General features: G+C 43.7%; 3 protein-coding genes across 4 annotated transcripts; 2 read left to right on the top strand and 1 right to left on the bottom strand.

The window, feature by feature from the left end:
* The first annotated feature begins 429 nt into the window (after window positions 1-429).
* On the top strand, window positions 430-2,830 carry LOC136958601 (nicotinamide riboside kinase 2-like). 2 transcript variants are annotated; one of them, XM_067252620.1, is made up of 7 exons: window positions 430-585; window positions 662-752; window positions 1,431-1,479; window positions 1,724-1,898; window positions 1,989-2,060; window positions 2,215-2,321; window positions 2,435-2,830. In XM_067252620.1, the coding sequence occupies exons 1-7, from the start codon at window positions 560-562 to the stop codon at window positions 2,518-2,520; spliced, it is 606 nt and encodes a 201-aa protein (XP_067108721.1). In that variant the 5' UTR covers window positions 430-559; the 3' UTR covers window positions 2,521-2,830. The 2 variants fall into 2 exon arrangements, with proteins under 2 accessions (XP_067108721.1, XP_067108722.1); XM_067252621.1 differs by lacking the exons at window positions 430-585; window positions 1,431-1,479 and having other exon boundaries at window positions 689-752.
* Window positions 2,831-7,768: 4,938 nt separating this feature from the next.
* loxl5b (lysyl oxidase-like 5b) lies at window positions 7,769-9,379 on the top strand. The gene is made up of 7 exons (XM_067253513.1): window positions 7,769-7,913; window positions 8,015-8,123; window positions 8,360-8,497; window positions 8,611-8,767; window positions 8,884-8,979; window positions 9,133-9,248; window positions 9,324-9,379. Exons 1-7 carry the CDS (start codon window positions 7,769-7,771, stop codon window positions 9,328-9,330), a joined length of 768 nt encoding a protein of 255 aa, XP_067109614.1. The 3' UTR covers window positions 9,331-9,379.
* Window positions 9,380-14,536: 5,157 nt separating this feature from the next.
* Window positions 14,537-19,256, bottom strand: si:ch211-178n15.1 (uncharacterized). The gene is made up of 3 exons (XM_067253035.1): window positions 17,867-19,256; window positions 16,592-17,243; window positions 14,537-15,081 (listed from the first exon to the last, which is right to left on the bottom strand). The coding sequence occupies exons 1-2, from the start codon at window positions 18,875-18,877 to the stop codon at window positions 16,698-16,700; spliced, it is 1,557 nt and encodes a 518-aa protein (XP_067109136.1). The 5' UTR covers window positions 18,878-19,256; the 3' UTR covers window positions 14,537-15,081; window positions 16,592-16,697.
* Window positions 19,257-20,226: the final 970 nt, after the last annotated feature.

Genomic DNA, 20,226 nt, shown 5'->3' with positions numbered 1-20,226 from the left:
AAAAGACCCATTTCTGATTATGTATTACCATGGGGATATTCAGGAAACTAGTAACATTAAAGAATGAACACAGCTTAGTCTGTGGCCATTTCTCTCTTTTATTCCAGGACTGTGTCTAGTTTGGTGCTTAGATGTCATGTAGGACACTTGTCCTGCTCCTGCTTGGTCCTCCCTTGCCCACAGACCCCCCTGCTGACGGAGGTCCAGCAACAGGTGGACATTTGGAAATCTGCTGGTATGCAAATGTGCACCACCATGCAAACTCTGATTGGACATATCTGTTGTGCAGTAATGGCTTATTGGCTAGCGTAAAAGATACCGATTGGACGGGGGTGCAACAAGGTCTCGCACGAGGTCTTGACAAACTGTGACGCAGGGCTGGTTCCCTTTAAATACCCTCAAGAGAACTACCCAATCAATGGAGTAGTAAAAGGGGGGAACATTCTGGCAGATTATGAAAGAAAGGCCAAACTTTTAGCAAAGCCTTTGACAGTTTGTTGTGGTTGGGTTCCCTTCTTTTATCTACTTTGTTGCCCAAGACCAAGATCTACATATCAAAATGAAGTTAATCATAGGCATTGGCGGGTGAGTCTAATTTCATTAGGGTTTTATTATGACAAATTAATTTCTTCAAATCATTAATAATCTGCATTTCTTTCAGCGTGACCAACGGCGGCAAAACAACTCTGACAAATAAACTTGTGAAGACATTACCAAACTGCTGCGTGGTGCATCAAGATGACTTTTTCAAGGTAAGACATTAACTACATCAACAAAGAAATCTCACAATAACTATAATTTTTATCAAGATATGCCATATTGTGGTAAAGTTAACTGGTAGCATGCCCTTGACCGTTTTTGATTGGCTAAAAACTGCAGGTGACATTCCACACTTGCAGATATTAGGCTTGGTATTTTGTTACTAATATACTGGTCTGATTGTGTCTTGGACAGCCAATGTGTTGAAGAAAGTTGGGCATCCCCACATAAAGTCAAACTGTGTGCATTCATGTTGCTAGTAGTGCAACATCATTTTGGACTGACCATATTGCTTGTGGTCTTAGCTTCAGCCATGTTGTTATTCAAACATAATGACCTTCCTATACGGCACTGAATTAGAACGTAAAGAAATGGTCCAAATTGAAATAGATAAGGTTTATTGTCATTTTTCCCTTAATCTCAGTGACTTAGTAGCTTCTATCTTTGAATAGATATAGCTCCGTCTCGCTCACTGTAACTGCAGGCTACTGTGAACTCGTGGTCAGAGGACCATGTGCTGTTTCTGTGACAGCAATAGTACAGAGGGTGGAGTCAGGCCAGCTTTAGTGGAGACGAGGCCTTGGCTTCGCATGTCCAGGTGTGATCCGCTCTGACTGGTAACTCAACATCACCTCCAGGTTGCAGCAATGTTTTATTGGTGACTGTTTCAGAAACCCGCTCAGATAGAAGTCGGGGAGGACGGCTTTAGACAGTGGGATGGTAAGAGTGGATTTCGCTGTAGAAAACCCCAGTAAAGTAATTTTTATTTCTGCACATTTCAAAAGTACCATACTTTTGTTCCATACATCAAGTATGAAAATGTTATATTTTAGAATGGAGTAACCCTGTGAATGCTACTCCATTCATGAACAATGACTAATGTGTGTTGATGCACATTGGTGGGCTGAATCTGTTCTTTTGTACTGAAGAGTTATATTCTTTCTCCCTGCATGTTCTGTTAAAGTGATCACTTCCCTGGACATGGAAGCCATGTTCAACACTGTCAAAGGCTGGCAAGAGAACCCTGCCAAGTTCGCTCGTTCCCACGGCGTCAGCTTGTCACCTGAGGTGGAGGAATCGGACCCCGAGACAGGGCTCCACATTCTCATTGTGGAAGGATTCCTACTGTACAACTACAAGTAGGCTCTTTTCCACTTTACATTCAACCCTTGTGTCCAAATTCAACGCACATTGACTAACTGAATATGAACCTTGGTTCCACCCTGTAGGCCTATGGTTGACATCTATGACAAGTGCTACTATATTGCCATTCCATACGAAGAGTGCAAACGGAGAAGAAGGTAACATAACATTCTATGGGCGTATGTGAAGCCCTCTGTGACATGCTTGCGTGTAAAAAGGGCTATACAAATACATTTATATTTGATTTGATTGAACATTTGATTCTGATTTTGAGAAGCAATATGTTCATATGATGGTGAATTCATTTTACAGTACAAGACAATACACAGTCGCTGACCCCCCTGGGTTATTTGATGGTCATGTGTGGCCCATGTATTTGAAACACAGAAAAGAGATGGAGAACAACTGCAACTGCATCAGTAAGTAACTGTTCTCAGCTGTGTCAATTTTTTTTTTTTTTTACTGTGCATCATTTTCCAAGTTTCATTCCTTCACAAGGTAACCTTGTCACTATTTTTGGACTGACCCACAGAATACCTTGATGGCTTGAAACCACAGGAAGAAATTTACAACCAGGTGTATGAAAGCATTCAGAACACCCTGCTGAACATCTTATAGCAGGAGCCGGGGAGTCTGAAGACTTGTGTATAGACTTGTAAATATCACCAGCGCCATACTTCTGCCTTCATGTTTTTGATCTGTAAATAGTAACGTAACTTATTGGAGAAACTTACGGCAGAAGCATAGGATTTTGTATTATCTTGTGTAACTTTTTCTAAATGCAAAGTTTTTCGAAACGACGAGCCAATTCTAGAGGCCCAGTGTTGAACCCTGGTGAACAGGTCAGAGTGCTGACCTTGTTCTCAAAGTGAGACATCCCACACTGGGATGAAAGAATATGTCCCATTCAAAGAAACATCTGAATTCACCTCATGTGTTCTGTCTTTATTCTCTTCGATTAGGCCCTAGTGGACACAAGCATGTAGGAAACAAAAATAAGACCACACACTAACTATTTTAATGCCCATCAACCACTAATGCAGCTATTGGTCATCAAATAAATCAGCGTTATGTATTATTATTGTAGCTCAATTTTAAGTAACTGACCTTATAGTTTTTTGTTGAGTGAGCTTAAGAGTTATAGCTGTCCTATCATGAAAGCAGCATCTCATCTTGATATTTATGTCATAAATAACCCATGACACACCTGCCAATCACATGAAAGGGCACCAACACTCTAAACAATTTAGAAAGTTTATCATTGGCAAACTTTGTGGCTCTATATAACAGTGATACAACTTGAAACTGCTTGACTTCAATCACACCCAACAAATCAAACCTTCCCTGTCCTGACATCATTAAAAAACACTTCATATTGATTGATTCATTATTCATCTCTATGCAAACACTTTACAATGACTGGTGTTCTACCATTGCAGATCATATTCAATATGGCCATAACATCAATATCAAGCTATCAAGCTACCTATTTCTCACATGCTGGCTTCAGAATCAGAAACAGGGAACACCATGACCTTTAACAAGTCATCCACTCTGCTCTCCATAAAACCAGTGAGAAATAAGGAAAGGCACTTATGAAAATAAAACATTGTTTTTTATTGAAACTGTAATCAACCTAAAATTACAACCTAAAAGTTCAGCTACAAAGTTCCTTTTTCCCAATGGGATAATTGTTGCAAAAATATTTTTTTAACGGTGATCCTTTTGTGTTGTTGTAATTATAGACTATCAACCTCAGATATTTGAACACTCAAGGTTGTATCTGGCTTGATAGATCGTCAACAAAGATAAGACCATGTACAGTTCAGGAAACAATATAATCTATACCTTGTGAAAAGCAGATGCAGCAATGTTTGGACGTATAGAAGAGTTATGGAGGGCGTGAGAGGACCGGCCTTGTGATTCATTTCTGGAAGTATTTAGGTGCTTGCCGTCGGCCAGCTGAAGGGTGGCTGTGTTTATATTTAGGCCAAATGTTTGGGGTGTCAAGGGTTTATATTTAGGCCTCTACATAGACACAAACTTACTGATCTCAGACTCAATGACCAATCACAGCTTGGACAGGGAAAGGTGATCATCTCTGAAGTGGCTGAGGGCCAACGTCACATAGCTCTGTAGTAACCAAACTGTAACCAAACCATCCGGTTCTTCCATATTTGGGTTGTGAGGCCAGAACCCTGGAGTGAGTGGACTATCACCGGCTATTCCCTCAAGTGAGGCCCACATGAACAGCTGTCCTTTTGCTGCTGTGAGACAACTGCACTCATGGCAAGCAGAGACTGTGGAAAACACTTGGAAATGATCATGTTTAATAATTTCCAACCTTCTACCACAAGCTAATGTGCATTTTATTTTGCTCAGTAAATAATGAACATTCAATCTTTTATTGAGGAACAAAATCAAGGATGCTAGTGCTTAAACTTGACAGGATAAAGGTACTTGAATAGGAATTTGTGATCCTGTCCCAACATAAGTTCTTACAAACAACAAACATAATGCAAAGCATCATGAGGGTCAACTGTAAATATATGTGTGTTTAAACTCTTGTTAGACCAGCATTGTCTTCATTTCCTTTGTCACATTTATTTAAACCATGACCTTCTTCTTGTTTTTAGTGGCATCCATTTTGTAAATACGTTTAACTTATATAGTTGCAAGGTTTAGTTTGAACTTATTGACAAGAATTGGACTACATTTGGATTAGCCTATTGCACTTTTTGTTTAAAAGATATGCCAATATGCCATATAGACCTACTGTAGAACAGAACAGTAGGTCTGGGCTTTAAGGTTGAAAAGAGATGAAAAAGGATTCAACAAATGTATCTGACAAAACTATTAACATAAGTAGGCTAACTAAACTGAGCCAAGGCATAAAGACAGGAGTCCAAGTTGTCACGTGTCAGTTATTTCCAGGGCACATGCAGTTATCATCATATCAGTTGCATATCAATGTCAACAACCAAAGTTCAAATGTAATATAGCCATGACGAAAGTCACGTTTGGAATATTAGCTAATTTAAATATAGCAGACAACAGACTGTGAAATCTAAAAGAATATGTAGTATTGGTATTCTTCGAGAAGACCATATAGTAGGCCTAATATTTCAAATGTAACTAGTGAGCAATGCCAAACTGAGCTGCTGTTGAGGTGGTGGCTAATGCATATACCACGGTGGGAAACGTGCTCCTTGGTGTGTTAATACAAATCCCAGGAGTAGCCCCATACCACCTGTCCACATCTCAAAACTGTAGGCTACCAGACTGTTTTTCCATCAATGGGAGCGCAATTTCTGAACAGTTATCTAACTTTGTCTTTCTTAAGATATTTATTTTCAGTGTCTCACCTGTATTGTCTCCCCCATGATCTGTGGTAATGTAAAGATGACGTCATACCCTCTGGACATATCATTTAGTTGATTATTCCTCAGAATTGGAAGTGTGAGCCTCAGGGGTTACAGGAAAGAGAACAGAGGTATTCCTTGGGTTTCTTGTAGTACAACCTTTACAGACCATCTTCGTTATACCTCACAAGAAGCAAAGATCAGAGGAGCCCTGGATACCTAGATTTATGGAATGAGATATATTCAAAGCGTACAAGAATTAGTCTCACTTGTCGGCCGCACCACAGGGGAAACCTAGGTGTTTTGTGAAAACAACCACAAGTGTCATGAATAGGTGATCATTTTATTTTCAACAATAGTTAACAAATTAGTTCAACCCTTTTTGGCAACAGTTTTTTGTGATTTGTTTACGTATTTTCCACGTCAGACACACATGTAAACACTAAATGTAGCATAAATACTTACTGGCTAAACTTTGTATGTGTCCTGCTTGTGAGCGAAAGTCTTGTGCCAAACATGTGGTGAGGGCTCGACGGTCTTATACAGCCTCGCCTTCGGGGCGTCGTTCCAGGCTGTTTTCCATGTTACGGTCAGATATCCGGCTAATTATAGCCAGCAGGCGCCCAATGAGCTTTTGCCCTATTTGGCTGAAGATATGCACATTCAGCATTTCCCCACACTTGATAGCGACATACATTGTGTTACTTATGTGACCTCACTTGCATATAGTCAATCACTTACATTAAGGCCTATTATATCTTATAGTCACTTCTTTTACGCACATTTCGCCGCAAAATCTTTTTGACCAACGCGCCAGTTCACAGTGGTTGCCAGTGTTTCCAATAGATCAGCTAATTTCAAAAAACAAATATCACCAGCACCATCAACGTCAACCTAAGGATGTTATTTTGTAAAATACAATCATTTAAGCCTACATTGGCGCTCCTTTCATTTAGCTTACTTGGCTTATTATTGGGAACAGTGGTGGGGGCGGATGTAGACTGCCACCCAGTGGTCTTAATTCTCCATTGAAGATGGACTGCAGTTTTAATCGAGTGATGATTAGGCTACGTTTCAGTGAACAGATTAGTTTTAAGGAGGGACATAAAAAAGCAAAATAGGCTGTAAAAATGTAAACTGACTAAAGTAATGAAACACGTGCTTAGTATTTTGTCTGATAAAGTAAAAGTGTTGGGTAGTCACATTGTTAATAATGGTCCACAGCTACTTTGCACTTTGTCGAAGCAGGCCTAAAGAAACATAACCCAAACAAGTAGATTCACCAAATATAAGTGAAATGATGAAAATACTGTCTGAAAATACACGAAAAACGTAAGCTACTAAGATTGGAAAGACCCTTGGTGACACGGGAGTGTAACATTTGTTCAGTACACGTCATTGTCTGAACCTTGTGTAACTGAAATTCGCCGGAAAGAATGGGTTAAGTCTTCTCTCCCGAAATTCGTGCTTTCTGTGCATGCGTAAGTAAACTAGTCCATTTTGTTAAATGAGTGAAAGATCCGACACTCCTGTTCTCTCCAACTGTCGGTCCCGGGAATTGACAGGCTATGCCGCGTAAGCACTGGAACGGATAGCGCACATTTCTTTCTATTCAATTTCTACAAATCAGCATTTTTCTGGAAAGTAGGCCTAGTCATATGTTGCCCTGTTGTTTATGTTGTTAATTGTAAGTGGCGTTAAAAATGGCAAAGTGCTCTGTTTTACTTTTCTACTTGCTGCAAGGATTGGTTCACCTCATCATAGGACAGCAACCGCCGCGCGAGCGCGTCGGCCCGTGGCGGCAGAGGATTCAGTGGGAGAACAACGGTCAGGTGTATAGTTTGATGAGCACTGGATCAGAGTATCATGCACCGGTGCGCCCAAGAAGCCAATCCAGGGTCTTTGTCAGCAGAAGAGATGGCACCGGCCATTCCGTACCCAGAGGAGCGCGTGAAGGAACATCTCAAACTAGAACCGGGCAATTGGATTCACATGTTGGCGGTGGTTCAAGGGACCGTAACAATGCTGTCGATCCCGGTTCTATTGGTCATGGACAAGACAATAGACAATATATGGCCGCCAATAGTCGCGCGTCAGGAGCAAGACAACAGCCGGAGCTCCCATACCGACAAGGAATTGCAGGGTCTCCTGGCGCACGGCGCTACACCCCAGAGTACACATACCGAATAAATGCCTCCACACACGGAATTGTACCCGAATTATCAGGCAGTGGGGTACAGAGAAGAGGGCCTCTTGCTGCTCAGAATGCTAATAGTGATGCTCAGTCGAGAGTTCCTACATCACCGTCCAGAGGCAGTGAGTCTGGGCCTGGAGAAAGTTACAATCAGGTGCGCCCAGAGGCGGAGGCATCTGTCTCCACACAATTTGTACAGACGGAAATCTTAAACCCCGAAAATGTTGGCTCTGACGACAGAAATGTTCAGGGCCCTGCCCTCGGTCCCGGTGAGAGTACATCAAACGAAGCTACTACTAACGGTGAAGAAATGGCCGGGGATGACCCTCGTAATCCATTGAAAAATCACAGGAATTCAGTTTTCTACAACATGTACCCCTCAAGAGGAAGACCAGTTGCGCGGACGCGGCGTCCACCACCTGGCACTGGATACGGAACACGATATTTCCAGAATGGTGAGACTGTTGGCTTACTGTTATCAACCATCAAGCCACAGGGTTTTAAAGGTTAGCTGTTTTCAGCATCTACATTTAAATGGAACGTTTGTCTCCAACAGGACTCCCAGATCTCATTCCAGACCCCTATGCTATCCAGTCCGGTGCCTACATCCAGCGCATGCAGATGTACGCTCTGCGCTGTGCAGCTGAGGAAAATTGTCTTGCCAGGTAACTTGATCGAAGCTTCGTCATCCTTCTGACCTGTTTCGTTTTCTATGTGACAATACATTAAACATGATCTATTTATTGTCCAATTCCTGTGTGAATGAATGTATTTTCACAGGAAGGAAATGACCTCACCACACACCTACTGCATGAAAACATTGAAATGACATCGTCCTATAGTTCAGACACGGACCTTATCTTTTCATGTGTATACATATGTTCCCCCTGGTTTTCCCAAGGTCAGCATACAGCCCCACTGTGCGAGACATTGACTACAGAGTGCTTCTACGGTTCCCTCAGAAGGTAAAGAACCAAGGCACAACTGACTTCCTGCCTGTGAAACCAAGACACCAGTGGGAATGGCACAGCTGCCACCAGTGAGTATGTCCACCCCCCCAGGTCCAAGGTTTGACCGTCGCTCTCTCACCTCCAGTCTCTAGTCTTCAACATGTCCCTAACTTTTCTTCCAACTCCCTCCCACCGTTCTCAGGCATTATCATAGCATGGACGCCTTCAGTAACTATGACCTATTGGAGGTCACAACTGGACGTAAGGTGGCAGAGGGACACAAGGCCAGCTTCTGCCTGGAGGACACTGGCTGTGATGCTGGATTTAGGCGACGCTATGCGTGCACCGCACATACACAGGTACTGTACTGTACTCTCCCGGGTGACCAGGATGTCACCTCAAAGTCCTAATGACACATTGTTTGGTACAGGTGTATTTGGTATGTACATTTTATATATTTTTTTGTGCTGGGCAGGGGTTGAGTCCAGGCTGCCATGACACCTATGCTGCCAATATTGACTGTCAGTGGATAGACATAACTGATGTGCCACCTGGGAACTATGTGCTCAAGGTAATATCATTCATGTTGTTCTCTACAAATGTCTGTCTGTCTGTATGTCTTTCTTTCTTTCCTATCTTTCTCCTGCACATGGACCCAGCCATTTCCTCCATTCGTTAGGACTCTTGCAAATGGTGCTCATTTATGGTGTTTTATATTTTCAAGGTGACAGTCAATCCCAGTTTTCATGTTCAAGAGTCAGATTTTTCCAACAACGTGGTGAGGTGTGACATCACGTACACTGGCACGCAAGTCCAGACACGCAACTGTCGGGTAACGAGGTAAGATGTTTGAAATGAAAAGTGTGGAGTGTCAGTACTGAGATTGCCATGCTAATCTCTCTCCTCTATTAACAGGGGTTGAAACTAAAGAAAGAACGTGGAACAACATTGAAGTGCTTTCCAGTGAGCACCTCCAAATACTGTATACAGCAACAATATTACAGTTGTTGCTTTGTATAGAATGTTTTGTAAAATTGTGCAGCAATCCTTCCATCAGCGTATGTGTTACTAGATTGCATTGAGTATTATGTTTGCAAAATGTTCACATTGTGCAAATGAAACAATCGGTTTATTTTGTATTTGAATGAAATAGCATACATTTCATTACACAAGCTTAACAATTTGTATGTGACAAATCCATTGCATATGGCTATTTTTGTATTGTAAGAATAAAATAATTGTGGTACTGCTTGAATTTGAACTTATGCTTGAATGTTATGTTGCATTAATATGATAGTATTGACATGCACGTTTAAAAGATTGCAGTTGTGTTTAACCACTTGGTGGCCACATAATTTAATTGAAAGTGCCTCTTCAGCCTGTATAGAATAGCAATTAGATAATATATTTCCATTCACTTTGTAAGTGTGTATGCATGTGTGAGTGAAAGTATTTTTTTATGTAAAGTAATTTTATTTATGCGCTATAACCTATTATTATTGTAATTTTGTCGATGATGTGCAAAACACAATAAACACAGTAAATACAATGTGTATATTACCAAGACGCTCAAACTTTTGTCCCCTTGTTTTATGTGACAGATGTAGAACACTGCTATACAGACCATTATCGGAGTAAAGCAGTTGACTCAGTCACAAATCTTTGTTGTCAATGTTAATGATTATGTTCAAATTATATAAAAATCTTCTCTTCTTAGAAGGCATTTATCTACTGCATGATGCCTGTCTGTTTTCAGTTAAGCCTAGCTTGCTAGTTTGTTTGTGTTACAAAGGGTACTGTAAAGTTTTTATCTCTATACAACAGCACAACTTAGCTTTGGAAATTGCTACATTTATTCTCGTTCCATCCTTCCTGCCAACATTTGAGACTCAGGAGACTTAAACTGGCTGGTTGGGTGCGTGCAGATTGAGCTAGTGCTCATGGGGGCCATGCCAGGGCCCCAGCAAACAGTCCCAGAGGCAGCTTGTCTTGTGTTTACTGACAGGGCCCTGTGAAGACAGAGTCTGAAGGATGTTAAACTGCCATGTCATATCCACTGAAGCCCCGCCAACGCCAGACCAATGAAAGAGACTTCTTTCTCTGCATTTTTCAAATGAAACACGTACCCAGTCTATATTTCTGACCACCAGTAGGGGGGGTGGGGTCCTTGAAGCTAATGAAGAACATGCATCCTTGTCATTATATCAGACATGTTGACAATAGAGGTTGAATGTGTTCTTCAAGCATGCATGGCACATCTGAAAGCAGAGAGATTCAATTTAGGTAGAACAACGGGCATTAATATTAACAGCAATTCAAATGGTTTACTCTGGACTCCACTTGGATGAGGCTGCCAGCATAGATTGTCTATGTTATTGAAAGAGTCTGGAAAGTTCCCCCTCGCTCCCTTTTAGTCAACTCCATTCCAGTCTGTCTAGGAATTCCAACCCAATATTTACAGATGGTGACGATCTCAGCGAAGCACCACTTTATTGGTGGAGAAGACTCTTGTTACACTTTTCCGTTCAGGTCAAAAGCGCCAGCAGTATTACACACTGAACATAGGGTTATTTGAGTAAGAGCGTTCAAGGTTCAGTGCTTGGGGTTTACTGGGCTCCACCGCGATCTCACCCGTTCCTCGTCTTTTTGGACAGGCCTGTCATTTCAAACATGTCATGTTAGAGAGAAGACAGGGCTTGTTTGCTCAGCTGTGGGGCATGCAGACTCACCCTCGCTGGCTCGCTCAGACATCTGGAGCACGCCTCGCTCCTTAGCCTTGCACAAGCAAGCGCGACGGCGGGCCACAGAGATGCCTGTGTTCGTCAACACCAGACCTCAGCAGAACTCAGTGTCACATCCAGCTCATCCGTATGGCCCAGTGTTCTGGTTCTGAGTAGGAAGTGCTGCGGTATGTTGCCCACAGAAGCATCTGGTCTTACCCAGCGTGCCATCCGAGCTTCACCCTCCAGCTGAGTCCTGTCTGCACCGTCCACGCACACTACAAATACTGCTGGTAAACATTGACATTCTTCCCAAATATACCTGCACGTAGGTGGACTGTGTGTGGGGAGAGGTGTTAAGAGGGAAAGCTGGGCAGGATGTTAGCAGGTCAGATTTGACATATATGGGGCATTTTGAGACAGTGAGGCACAGAAGCAGAACGTGCAGGCCCTCGTCTGTCCTCTCACTGGCAGGTTGGTTTAGGCACAGAGCAGAGAAATTCCTCAAGTGCTCAGTCATCTCATTGAGATGAAGAATAGTGCTGGGCTGAGCCATAACATACTGTACATGTGATGGGCCTGACGCTCATATCCTTGCATGGGTCACTTATACAACTGGCAGACATCTCCACCAACATACAGTCTAAACATTGTCCCCGCTTACCAAACTCTGGAAACCATACATAGTCATCATCTACTGGATTCTTTCCTCTGGGAGCGAGACCTCTGTTAAAGTAGGGATAGGTGGTATAACCAGGTGTTGCAGCCCTGACTTTTATTTAGTTTTTATCTTCATCTTTTTGAAGGAAGGATTGAGTTGTGTGTGTGGGCCTTCTCGGACCAATTATGTAATTGTTGTTGATTTATGAGATTTTTTTTACATCCTATGGACAACTACCTTAACGTTTCTCTAGTTAGGTTTTTAAAAACATTCAACATTATGTTATCACCAAACCAACGCACATAATTGTGACCTCAAAGGACACAGCTTTTTCAAAATTGCCAAAGTAGTCAGTCCCACTTTTATCCGAACCTTTGAGTTTTATTCAGCGGTTAATGACTTAGAAATCAACAACTTTAATCAAGCACTTCATGGTGACAGATGCTTTTCCGGCATCTCTCAACTTCCAATTTGTCCCACTCTACCTGTTAAAACTGCTCCACTTCTCCCAGATTTGAAGGGTGTCTTCTCCCAACTGTTGTTTTCACTCAGTTGTCACAAGTTCTGGACTGATTGTTGGCGACTTCAAAAGTCCTTTTGTCTTGAACCAATACTGAATGCTTTTTAACATGTATTTGAGCTCATTGGGCGACCCATGACCTTTGAAAAATATCTCTAAAAGGTCTCTAAAACTGGGTTGAGCATTGCCCAAATATCACCACTCCTGATTCACAGTGCCATGCACATGTGTTAGGCACCCAGTGCCAGAGCCAGCTAAACAACCCCAACACATCACTGAACCTCCATGTTAAAGTGTGGGCCAAGTGTTCTTTCTCTAAAGTATTCATATCTAAACATAGACACGATGAGGGTTTTCCAATTGTTGCTTTTATTTATTTATTTATTTACCAAAGAAGTGTGTTCTTATATACCTACAGGACATTGCCTGGGAAGGATGTTGTCTGGTTCAGATGTTCAGTCAGGTTTTCCTATGTCTCTTAACCATTCTCAGCTCCTCCTGGTTCTCCTGCTTTACCGTTTAACCCAGGAAAGTTGTGTTGAGGTGACATATGGTGCTTGTTGCAACAGTTGTGCCTTGTGTCTGAGGGCCTACTTGAATGTATTTGTCAGTCAGTTGAGGTGCTTTCTCCACTAATGAAACATCCCTCGTCGTAATCTTTTATCAAGTTTTGTCTTGCGCTTGACTTCATATCCAAAGTAGATTAAAATCTGTTGCTCAGAATCCAATTACTTGTAACTTCTGGGCCAAGCAACGACTGAGAAAAAATTGCAGTTGTTAGTGTTGCTTAATTGCGAACCAAAACAATACGTGAGAGGTTATAAAAATACTATATTTTCAACAGTTGTCACACCTATTTCAGATACTTATTACAATTGTTGTGAGGAAATGTAACATGAACAACAGCATGTTTTTGTGTTCCAGAATTCTCCACTGTTGACCCTTACATTTATAAGCACAGGTTGTACCTCCTAGCACCTTACTGTGGCTAGGCACAGACATGCTCTTTAAGACTCTCAGTGCTATCCCGTGGTGCATTCTTCCAAACATACGCTGCAATCGGTAAGAATAAACAGTTGGCTGTACATTAATATCTGCAGAACAATGTCTTCAGACAAGCTCTTTAGGAAACAGCCTAGAACCCTATGAACCTTTCCCCTGAAGTTCTGACAATCACAGCCAGCAGCGAAAAAACCGACTGTTTGTCTGCACACACCTGCTGTATTAATAGCAAAGGGAATCCATTATTTTTGAGTGGAGGAGGCAAACAGGAGGTGGTGGTGTACCAAGATGGGGTGTTGTTCTTGGTAAGGACCCTAGCGTACATACCAGAGTGATTCGACTGTTTACAAAGGAGGCACCGCCAACATGGCAGCTAGTGCCGTCTGTCTGAGGAGATGAATAGAGAGAATAGACAGCCTTGGCAGGCGGTTGGTTCAAAGCCTTCTGGGCTTTAGAGATCTTATGGTTTTCTGAGTACAGGGCCGCAATTTTGGTTTAATTTATTTTGATCTGAAATGATGTTCGTGCTTATTAAATCATGTTTGTTAATAAAGATACTGCTCCGAAAAATATAGAGGTTTAGTATTGATCTAGGTGAAAACTGTTTTCAGAACAGGAGGCACATCAATAAGTATGTCAGGATTTTACGGTATGCGTGTTGTGACGTTTAAGCAAATTATTCCAGTTCCTTGCCTGTTTCTTGATGGTTTGACAGGTAAAAATGGCTGTTGGTCTGTGACCTCTACCACCATGGTTAACCTTCATTGGCTTAGCGACTACTTACAACCTCACCCCTCAACATCCGCACGCACATCACTCTTTCCTAGCCCCAGAGACAGCGGGCGTAAGTGTCGGCGGGGGATTCACAGTTTGCACTTGTCTACATCGGTCATTCGTCAACACACCTTTACGCCAACTCTGGGAGAACTGGGAGACGCATGCTGGTCTTGTGTCACGTTTGTGTGTGTGTGTTATTTTGTATGTGTGAGCGTTTGCGTGTGTGTTAGGATGTGTTTTGTGGTAAACCGCAGAAGGAGCTGGTGAATAGACGTGGACACAGAGATGGGGGATGTACGCTTGAAAAAGAAGCTTCTCAGGGTGAAGTGGTAAAAGTTTGAGACAACTTAAACAAACAGAACCAGAGACGTTAGTCTGACCAGAACAAACTGTGGGTCATGATTTCCTAAAGCCGAAAGGTAAAGCATTTGAAAAAGTCAAATTAGATCATCAGTCATGTTTATTATAAGATGCTCTGTTCCACTCTGTCATAATAAACTCAACATTTTCAAAATGATCTCTTATCATTTTGTATTTGGAAAATGACAGACATGTCCACATACAAGTGCACATCTTAATCATCGTGCAATTCATTTATACCATCACCAAGTTCTTTTTCCATTTGTCTTTGGCAAGTCTCCCACCATAAAGCTTAGAGGATGAAGAGGGGCTGGGTTAACACTGAAGTGCTCACTGCACACATCTCAGGTGCTCACTGCACACATCTCAGGTGCTCACTGCACACATCTCAGGTGCTCACTGCACACATCTCAGGTGCTCACTGCACACATCTCAGGTGCTCACTGCATACTTTTCAGATGCTCTCTGCAGACTCTATATTTCCTTGACATTTACTGTATTCTGCCCTGGTCTGTACATCCTGCAGGAAATGTAGATTCACTCAACATGATGGAGAGTTTTCCTTTGGAAATACCCCCATCTTCAGGCCGGGCCGGGCTCCACCCTGACATGTTATTTCTGTTGTGGCAACTCCTGTTGAAGAAAGAAAAGAACCTTTTAAAATTTGAATCTATTCGCTACCATGTTAAAAAGCCATGCCATTTTCCCCTCTGAGAAAGGTTTCTCCATAAGTACAGGTAGACGGAGATATATACAAAAATATTATACATTCATTGGCTAGAGAACTGCATGTTTGTGAGTCTTTCAGCCTTGCCTGAATGAGTAGCATTGATATTGAATACATTTGATTGTTTGTTTAGCATGATGTGCATGGTTGATTGTACAAAACAAATTATATCTCGGTACTCAACCTACCATTCGACAAGTAATGAGTCATTAATGCAGAAGGTTGAATTATGTACAATGTTTTTCTTTTGTTAGCACATGTTTATTTTTTTAAACGGATTTAATCATGCTGATTCCATGCTGTTACAAAGAAAGGAGAATGGGGTGAGACATAGCGGGGAACAAGCAATAGAAATGAATTATCATTCAATTTTTGGGTGGTTCATTGTCTGAAAGGGCCAGAAGATAATCATATTGATGATAATTGCAAACCATATGCAATCAAAGCAGAGTTCAGACAATGACTCTAATTCGAAACATTTTAAGTGCAGATGACTGGTCTTAAGGAAAAACCACAGCCTTTGTCGCTTCTGGAGCTTGTCTCACTGTAGCTGAAACCTCAGAAAGCTTACTGCCATGGTGAACAACGTCTAGATGTGCTAATGTTTATATGGCCATCACAAATATAATGAGGGTTTTCCTCATTCCACTCTGGCACGTGTCCAAAGTCTTTATGATTCAAACCAGATTGTGCTTGCCCAACTTTGAGAAGGCCTTGAAAAACAGATTGCAGTTACACATATTCTGCACAAGAGGGAAGTATCCACAAGAAAGGCAGAGATCTCCCTCAACACCACGCAGTCATTTTGACTGTCACCTACGGCAAGTATTCTCCAATTCATAGGAATGTTTAGTATTATTTTCCTATATTTCTGAGTCAATGCTATTCAATACAAATCCTGGCCTCCACACAGAGGTAGATTTCTTAGTTAGTTGTGACGACTCAGATGTTGACTCATGACTATAATTGTCCTCTTAATGTATCAAGTAACGGGGGAAGCAAGATATGTCCTTCGCTGGCAGTCTCGCAAGTGCCAGAAGTGATTCAACTCCCTCCAACGCATTTCGACTGAAGTCATGACAAACTCACTGAGAAGTGGGAAATCATGTGACATGAACGAAAGCAGACCCCGTGCTCTCAGACTTCTCCACGCTCTCTTTTTTCCCCTCTCTCTCTCTCTCTCTCTCTCTCTCTCTCTCTCTCTCTCTCTCTCTCTCTCTCTCTCTCTCTCTCTCTCTCTCCCTCTCTCTCTCTCTCTCTCTCTCTCGCATGCATTTGTAAAGTCATCCTTTTGCTTTCTCCTTCACAAATGTAACAACATTTACGGTAAATGCGACAAACACAACACTCCCTAAATCCCTCCTCCTGTAAACTGGAAATGTAAACATTGTAAAGTGTGTCTCTCTGTAATCTTACCACAATTCATCTCCCGCCTGGTCCCTCTGAGACCACCTCGGAGTCTCCCCGTCTCGTGTTTCAGGCCCTGGGCCTCAAGTTTCCTGCTCCCCCCCCCCCCATTTTCTTACACCATACTGGAGCTCTGCCTGCGTTTCCCAGCAGGATATGGGGGAGTTCTGAGGAAGGTGGGCGGTGGTGGGGCCAGCCCCTTGCTAGCCTTCTCCACACGTCCATTGTGGGGGTAAGGGGGGGGTTTCTGACTCCTTGATAGGGAAGTACTGTTCCCCACTATGACGGTGGGGTCTAGAGTACGGGGAGGTGGGGTCGGGTCCAACTGGGTCACATGATTGGTGTCTCGGAGTGGGCACGGGAGAGGCAGGTGACCATTGACACCACGTCGGTCCGGATGGGGGTCTTTTTGTGGGCTTGGCGGCATGACGCGGTTGGTTTTCACCACCGACGCCATGTACACGGGGGACGGGGAGTTTGTCTGTAGAATGACCGTGTCCGATTTGTGTGATTTGGGTGGCAGTGCTCCGTTGGTCTTGTGGTTGTAAACTTGAATGACACCCAAGGCCCCAGGGTGGGGGGTGTCTTCAGTTAAACTTGGACTAGGACTCTCCTTGCTGAGATCAATGTTAGCTGTCAGATGGTCAATTTGTTGGACCACCTAGAGGAGAATAACAAGCTTGTTAGGGAGATGGACTATGTTGTCCAGACCTTGAATAACAAACACATACTTTTAATATCACCAGGTGTCTCACTCTGATATTTTCATCAGGGTCTTAAGGTTGTTTTATGACATGTTTCTACCAAAAGGACATTTGGATAAATCGTTGTTTTGTCCTTATTTGTACCCTGAAATCTGATGCTGGGTTTGCCAAATCAAGCATTCACAAGTTGATGTTGCTTTTTGCATCACCTCTGCAAATGGACACAGTAAAAGCAAACCATCATTTAGAAAGGGTCTGGAGGCTTGGTTTGTTAATGTGCTGTGCACATCTCTGCCAATTTCAGCAGACGCTTGCTGGTAAAAGGTCAGTACAAATTGCTCTAAATCATTGCAAGTGAATCACAAACAATACTGCGACTTCTTTCATATCACATTTGCTTTTAGCGACCTTTTGTCTTTTTAACACGACAATGACTAGATGGAATTTTAAAACCATTTTAACGGTTCGAGCAGCAACAGAACATCCGAAGACATATCAGGCATCAAATCAAAATGACCAATCAACCAAATCAAAGCGAATGCAAGCATAAGGTTTAGACCTTCACAAAGATCCATCTCACCTCCTTCATTTCAACATGGACTTGCTTCAGACCCCCCAAAACCCCCTCCAAGTCCGTAACCACTTGTCGGATCTGGTCGCGGACAGACCCCCCCGACCCCCCCTTTGGCCTCTCTGGGTCGGACCCCTGGGGCGTCACCAGGTCCGTCCTCTCGGGGTCTCCAGCGTGAACCATGCCCGGCCTGCAGGGAGGGAGCAGTCTGGGCCTTCTCAGGGGATGGTGTAGGTCCCTCTGAGGAACCTCAGTAGAGAAGAAAGACTTGTGAGAAGCTTGATGTCGGCTGCAGCTTCCCTTTGATCCTCCCCTCAGTTTGCTCCAGTCTAGATGGCTATCTCTGGTCTCCCCTGCCCGGGTGAACAGGGGTCTCGGCACGCAGTGTCCATTTGTCACGGCAGGAGGGGAGTGGAAGTGCTCGGGTACACGCGTGTCTGAAGGATAGTGTTCACAACCTCCGCACCCCCAGCGGGGCTCAGGTTCAGGCATGTAGTTCACAGGCCTCGGCCTCAGCTGACCTCTGAACTGGACTGGTGGGAGGGGCAGCTGCGGCGCATGCCTGCCGTTGAAGGGGAGCATCCCTGCATCGCCACAGATGACACAGCCACCACACTGTTCTCCCCGCACAGGCAAATAGTGTCTCTCACCCTGGTCTCGGACAGCTGGGTAGTTGCACTGGGCCTGGTGGAAATCCCAGGAGCAGCTTTGGCTAAAATTGTCCATTTGGCTGTACGGACCCGGCCCTGTGAACACAGGCCTCCTCTGTGGGTTGCGATGACCATCTCTTCCCTCCCTCTCCAGGCCAAAGTCCCCCCCTTCCACCTCATTCAGGAAGGGGGAGTGTTTGTCTGTCTGACGGTCCAGCGATGGGTGGTCCAGAGCTTGTTTCTGCGGAGTTCGGGGGTAGCCCAGCACACCAGGGTAAGGGGACCCATGCTGGGTACAGTGGCCACAGTGGCACAAGACGTTCTGCTGCTGGAACCTGTAGTGTCCCGTCCGCGTGGAGTCAGAGAACATGTCAGAAACAGTCCCAGGGTCGCAGTGGAAAACGCCTTAGAAAACAACTGGTTTCCTCCTCCCTTCCCAGCTCTCCAACCTAGCCATTCGCTCAAGCTGTTTTCTTCATCTAGCACTCACCAGCAGAAAAACTTTCTTCAGCTCCTTTTTTTCCCCCTTACCTTAGACTTCCCTCCCCCTCTTCCTGCCCTTTTGTTTCTCCTTTTCTCTCCTGTACTTGTTTTTCTCTTTGCCTTCCCTTTCTTTTCTTTGACCCCTCTCTCTCACTTTTTCAACTTTTCCCTGCAGCCCTCCTTCCTGCTCGGGGGGCCCCTCTCCACCTCTCTCTCTCTCTCTCTCTCTCTCTCTCTCTCTCTCTCTCTCTCTCTCTCTCTCTCTCTCTCTCTCTCTCTCTCTCTCTCTCTCTCTCTCTCTCTCCTCTCTCTCTCTCTCTCTCTCTCTCTCTGTGTCTCTCTCTCTCTCTTTCTCTCTCTGTCTCTCTGTCTCTCTCTCTGTCTTTCTCTCTCTTTGTACCTCTCCCTCCTGGTAGTTCTGTCTCATTTGCTGCCGCAGCCTTCCCGCAGTTTCCTCCACTCCCACCCCTCTCTCTCCACTCCGTTTCTCCACCTCACCTCACTCAGCGCTCTTTTTCGGTCTCGCTCACACAAAACGGTAGCTTCCAGGACGGATTTTCCTCCCCCCCTCCTTCTCTCCTTCCTTCACATGCGTTCCTGGATGTCTGCGTCTAGTCGAGCCCCCGGAACTGCCGCGGTGTGTGTCTCTACTCCGGCACAGGGATCATTAGCCCCAGCTAAAGCAACGGGTACTCTTCAATTAAACACTGCCGCCTGACTGGGATTCCTTAGCCTCAGACGGGAAGGGGAGGAGAGGAGGGAGGAGGGAGGGGAAGAGCAAGGGGTGGAGTAGAAGTTCTTTTTTTTTTTTGCCTTTTTTCTTTTCTTTTTTTTTTTCTTTTTTACACACCGACCAAGCAGAGTATATGAGAGAGAAGAGGCACTGCCTTTTGCAAGGGGGTAAAACTGTCATAACCATTCTGATTCTTTCTCTCTCTCTCTCTCTCTCTCTCTCTCTCTCTCTCTCTCTCTCTCTCTCTCTCTCTCTCTCTCTCTTTCTATCTTTCTGTTTTCCACTCTAGAAACTCTACCTCAATCTCTGGTTCTCTGGCTCACTCCCCTCTCTCTCTTTCTGGCTATCACACTTTCTCTCAAACATCTCAATCTCTATATCTCTTTTTATCTTCTGTCTTATATGGTATGGTGAGTTCCTATACACTTTCACACTGATCTGTTGAGACAGCTGGTATGTATGGCAACGCCCATTTCTCAAATTCTGATAAATATAGTGCTTTA

Source organism: Osmerus mordax, chromosome 16 (genome assembly GCF_038355195.1).
Source record: "Osmerus mordax isolate fOsmMor3 chromosome 16, fOsmMor3.pri, whole genome shotgun sequence".
Lineage (NCBI taxonomy): Eukaryota > Metazoa > Chordata > Actinopteri > Osmeriformes > Osmeridae > Osmerus > Osmerus mordax.
The sequence above is the reverse complement of the archived record's forward strand: the minus strand, read 5'-3'. Positions and strand labels throughout refer to the sequence as shown.

Excerpts from the sequence above, each read along its gene's own strand:
- LOC136958601 (XM_067252620.1), top strand. The coding sequence starts at position 560 with ATGAAGTTAATCATAGGCATTGGCGG. Across the intron at positions 1,480-1,723 it reads CGGCTTTAGACAGTGGGATG|TGATCACTTCCCTGGACATG; the intron begins GTAAGAGTGGAT and ends GTTCTGTTAAAG. Across the intron at positions 1,899-1,988 it reads TTCCTACTGTACAACTACAA|GCCTATGGTTGACATCTATG; the intron begins GTAGGCTCTTTT and ends TCCACCCTGTAG.
- loxl5b (XM_067253513.1), top strand. The coding sequence starts at position 7,769 with ATGGCCGGGGATGACCCTCGTAATCCATTGAAAAATCACAGGAATTCA. Across the intron at positions 8,498-8,610 it reads GAATGGCACAGCTGCCACCA|GCATTATCATAGCATGGACG; the intron begins GTGAGTATGTCC and ends CACCGTTCTCAG. Across the intron at positions 8,980-9,132 it reads CTGGGAACTATGTGCTCAAG|GTGACAGTCAATCCCAGTTT; the intron begins GTAATATCATTC and ends TATATTTTCAAG.
- si:ch211-178n15.1 (XM_067253035.1), bottom strand. The coding sequence starts at position 18,877 with ATGTTCTCTGACTCCACGCGGACGGGACACTACAGGTTCCAGCAGCAG. Across the intron at positions 17,244-17,866 it reads TCCATGTTGAAATGAAGGAG|GTGGTCCAACAAATTGACCA; the intron begins GTGAGATGGATC and ends ATTCTCCTCTAG.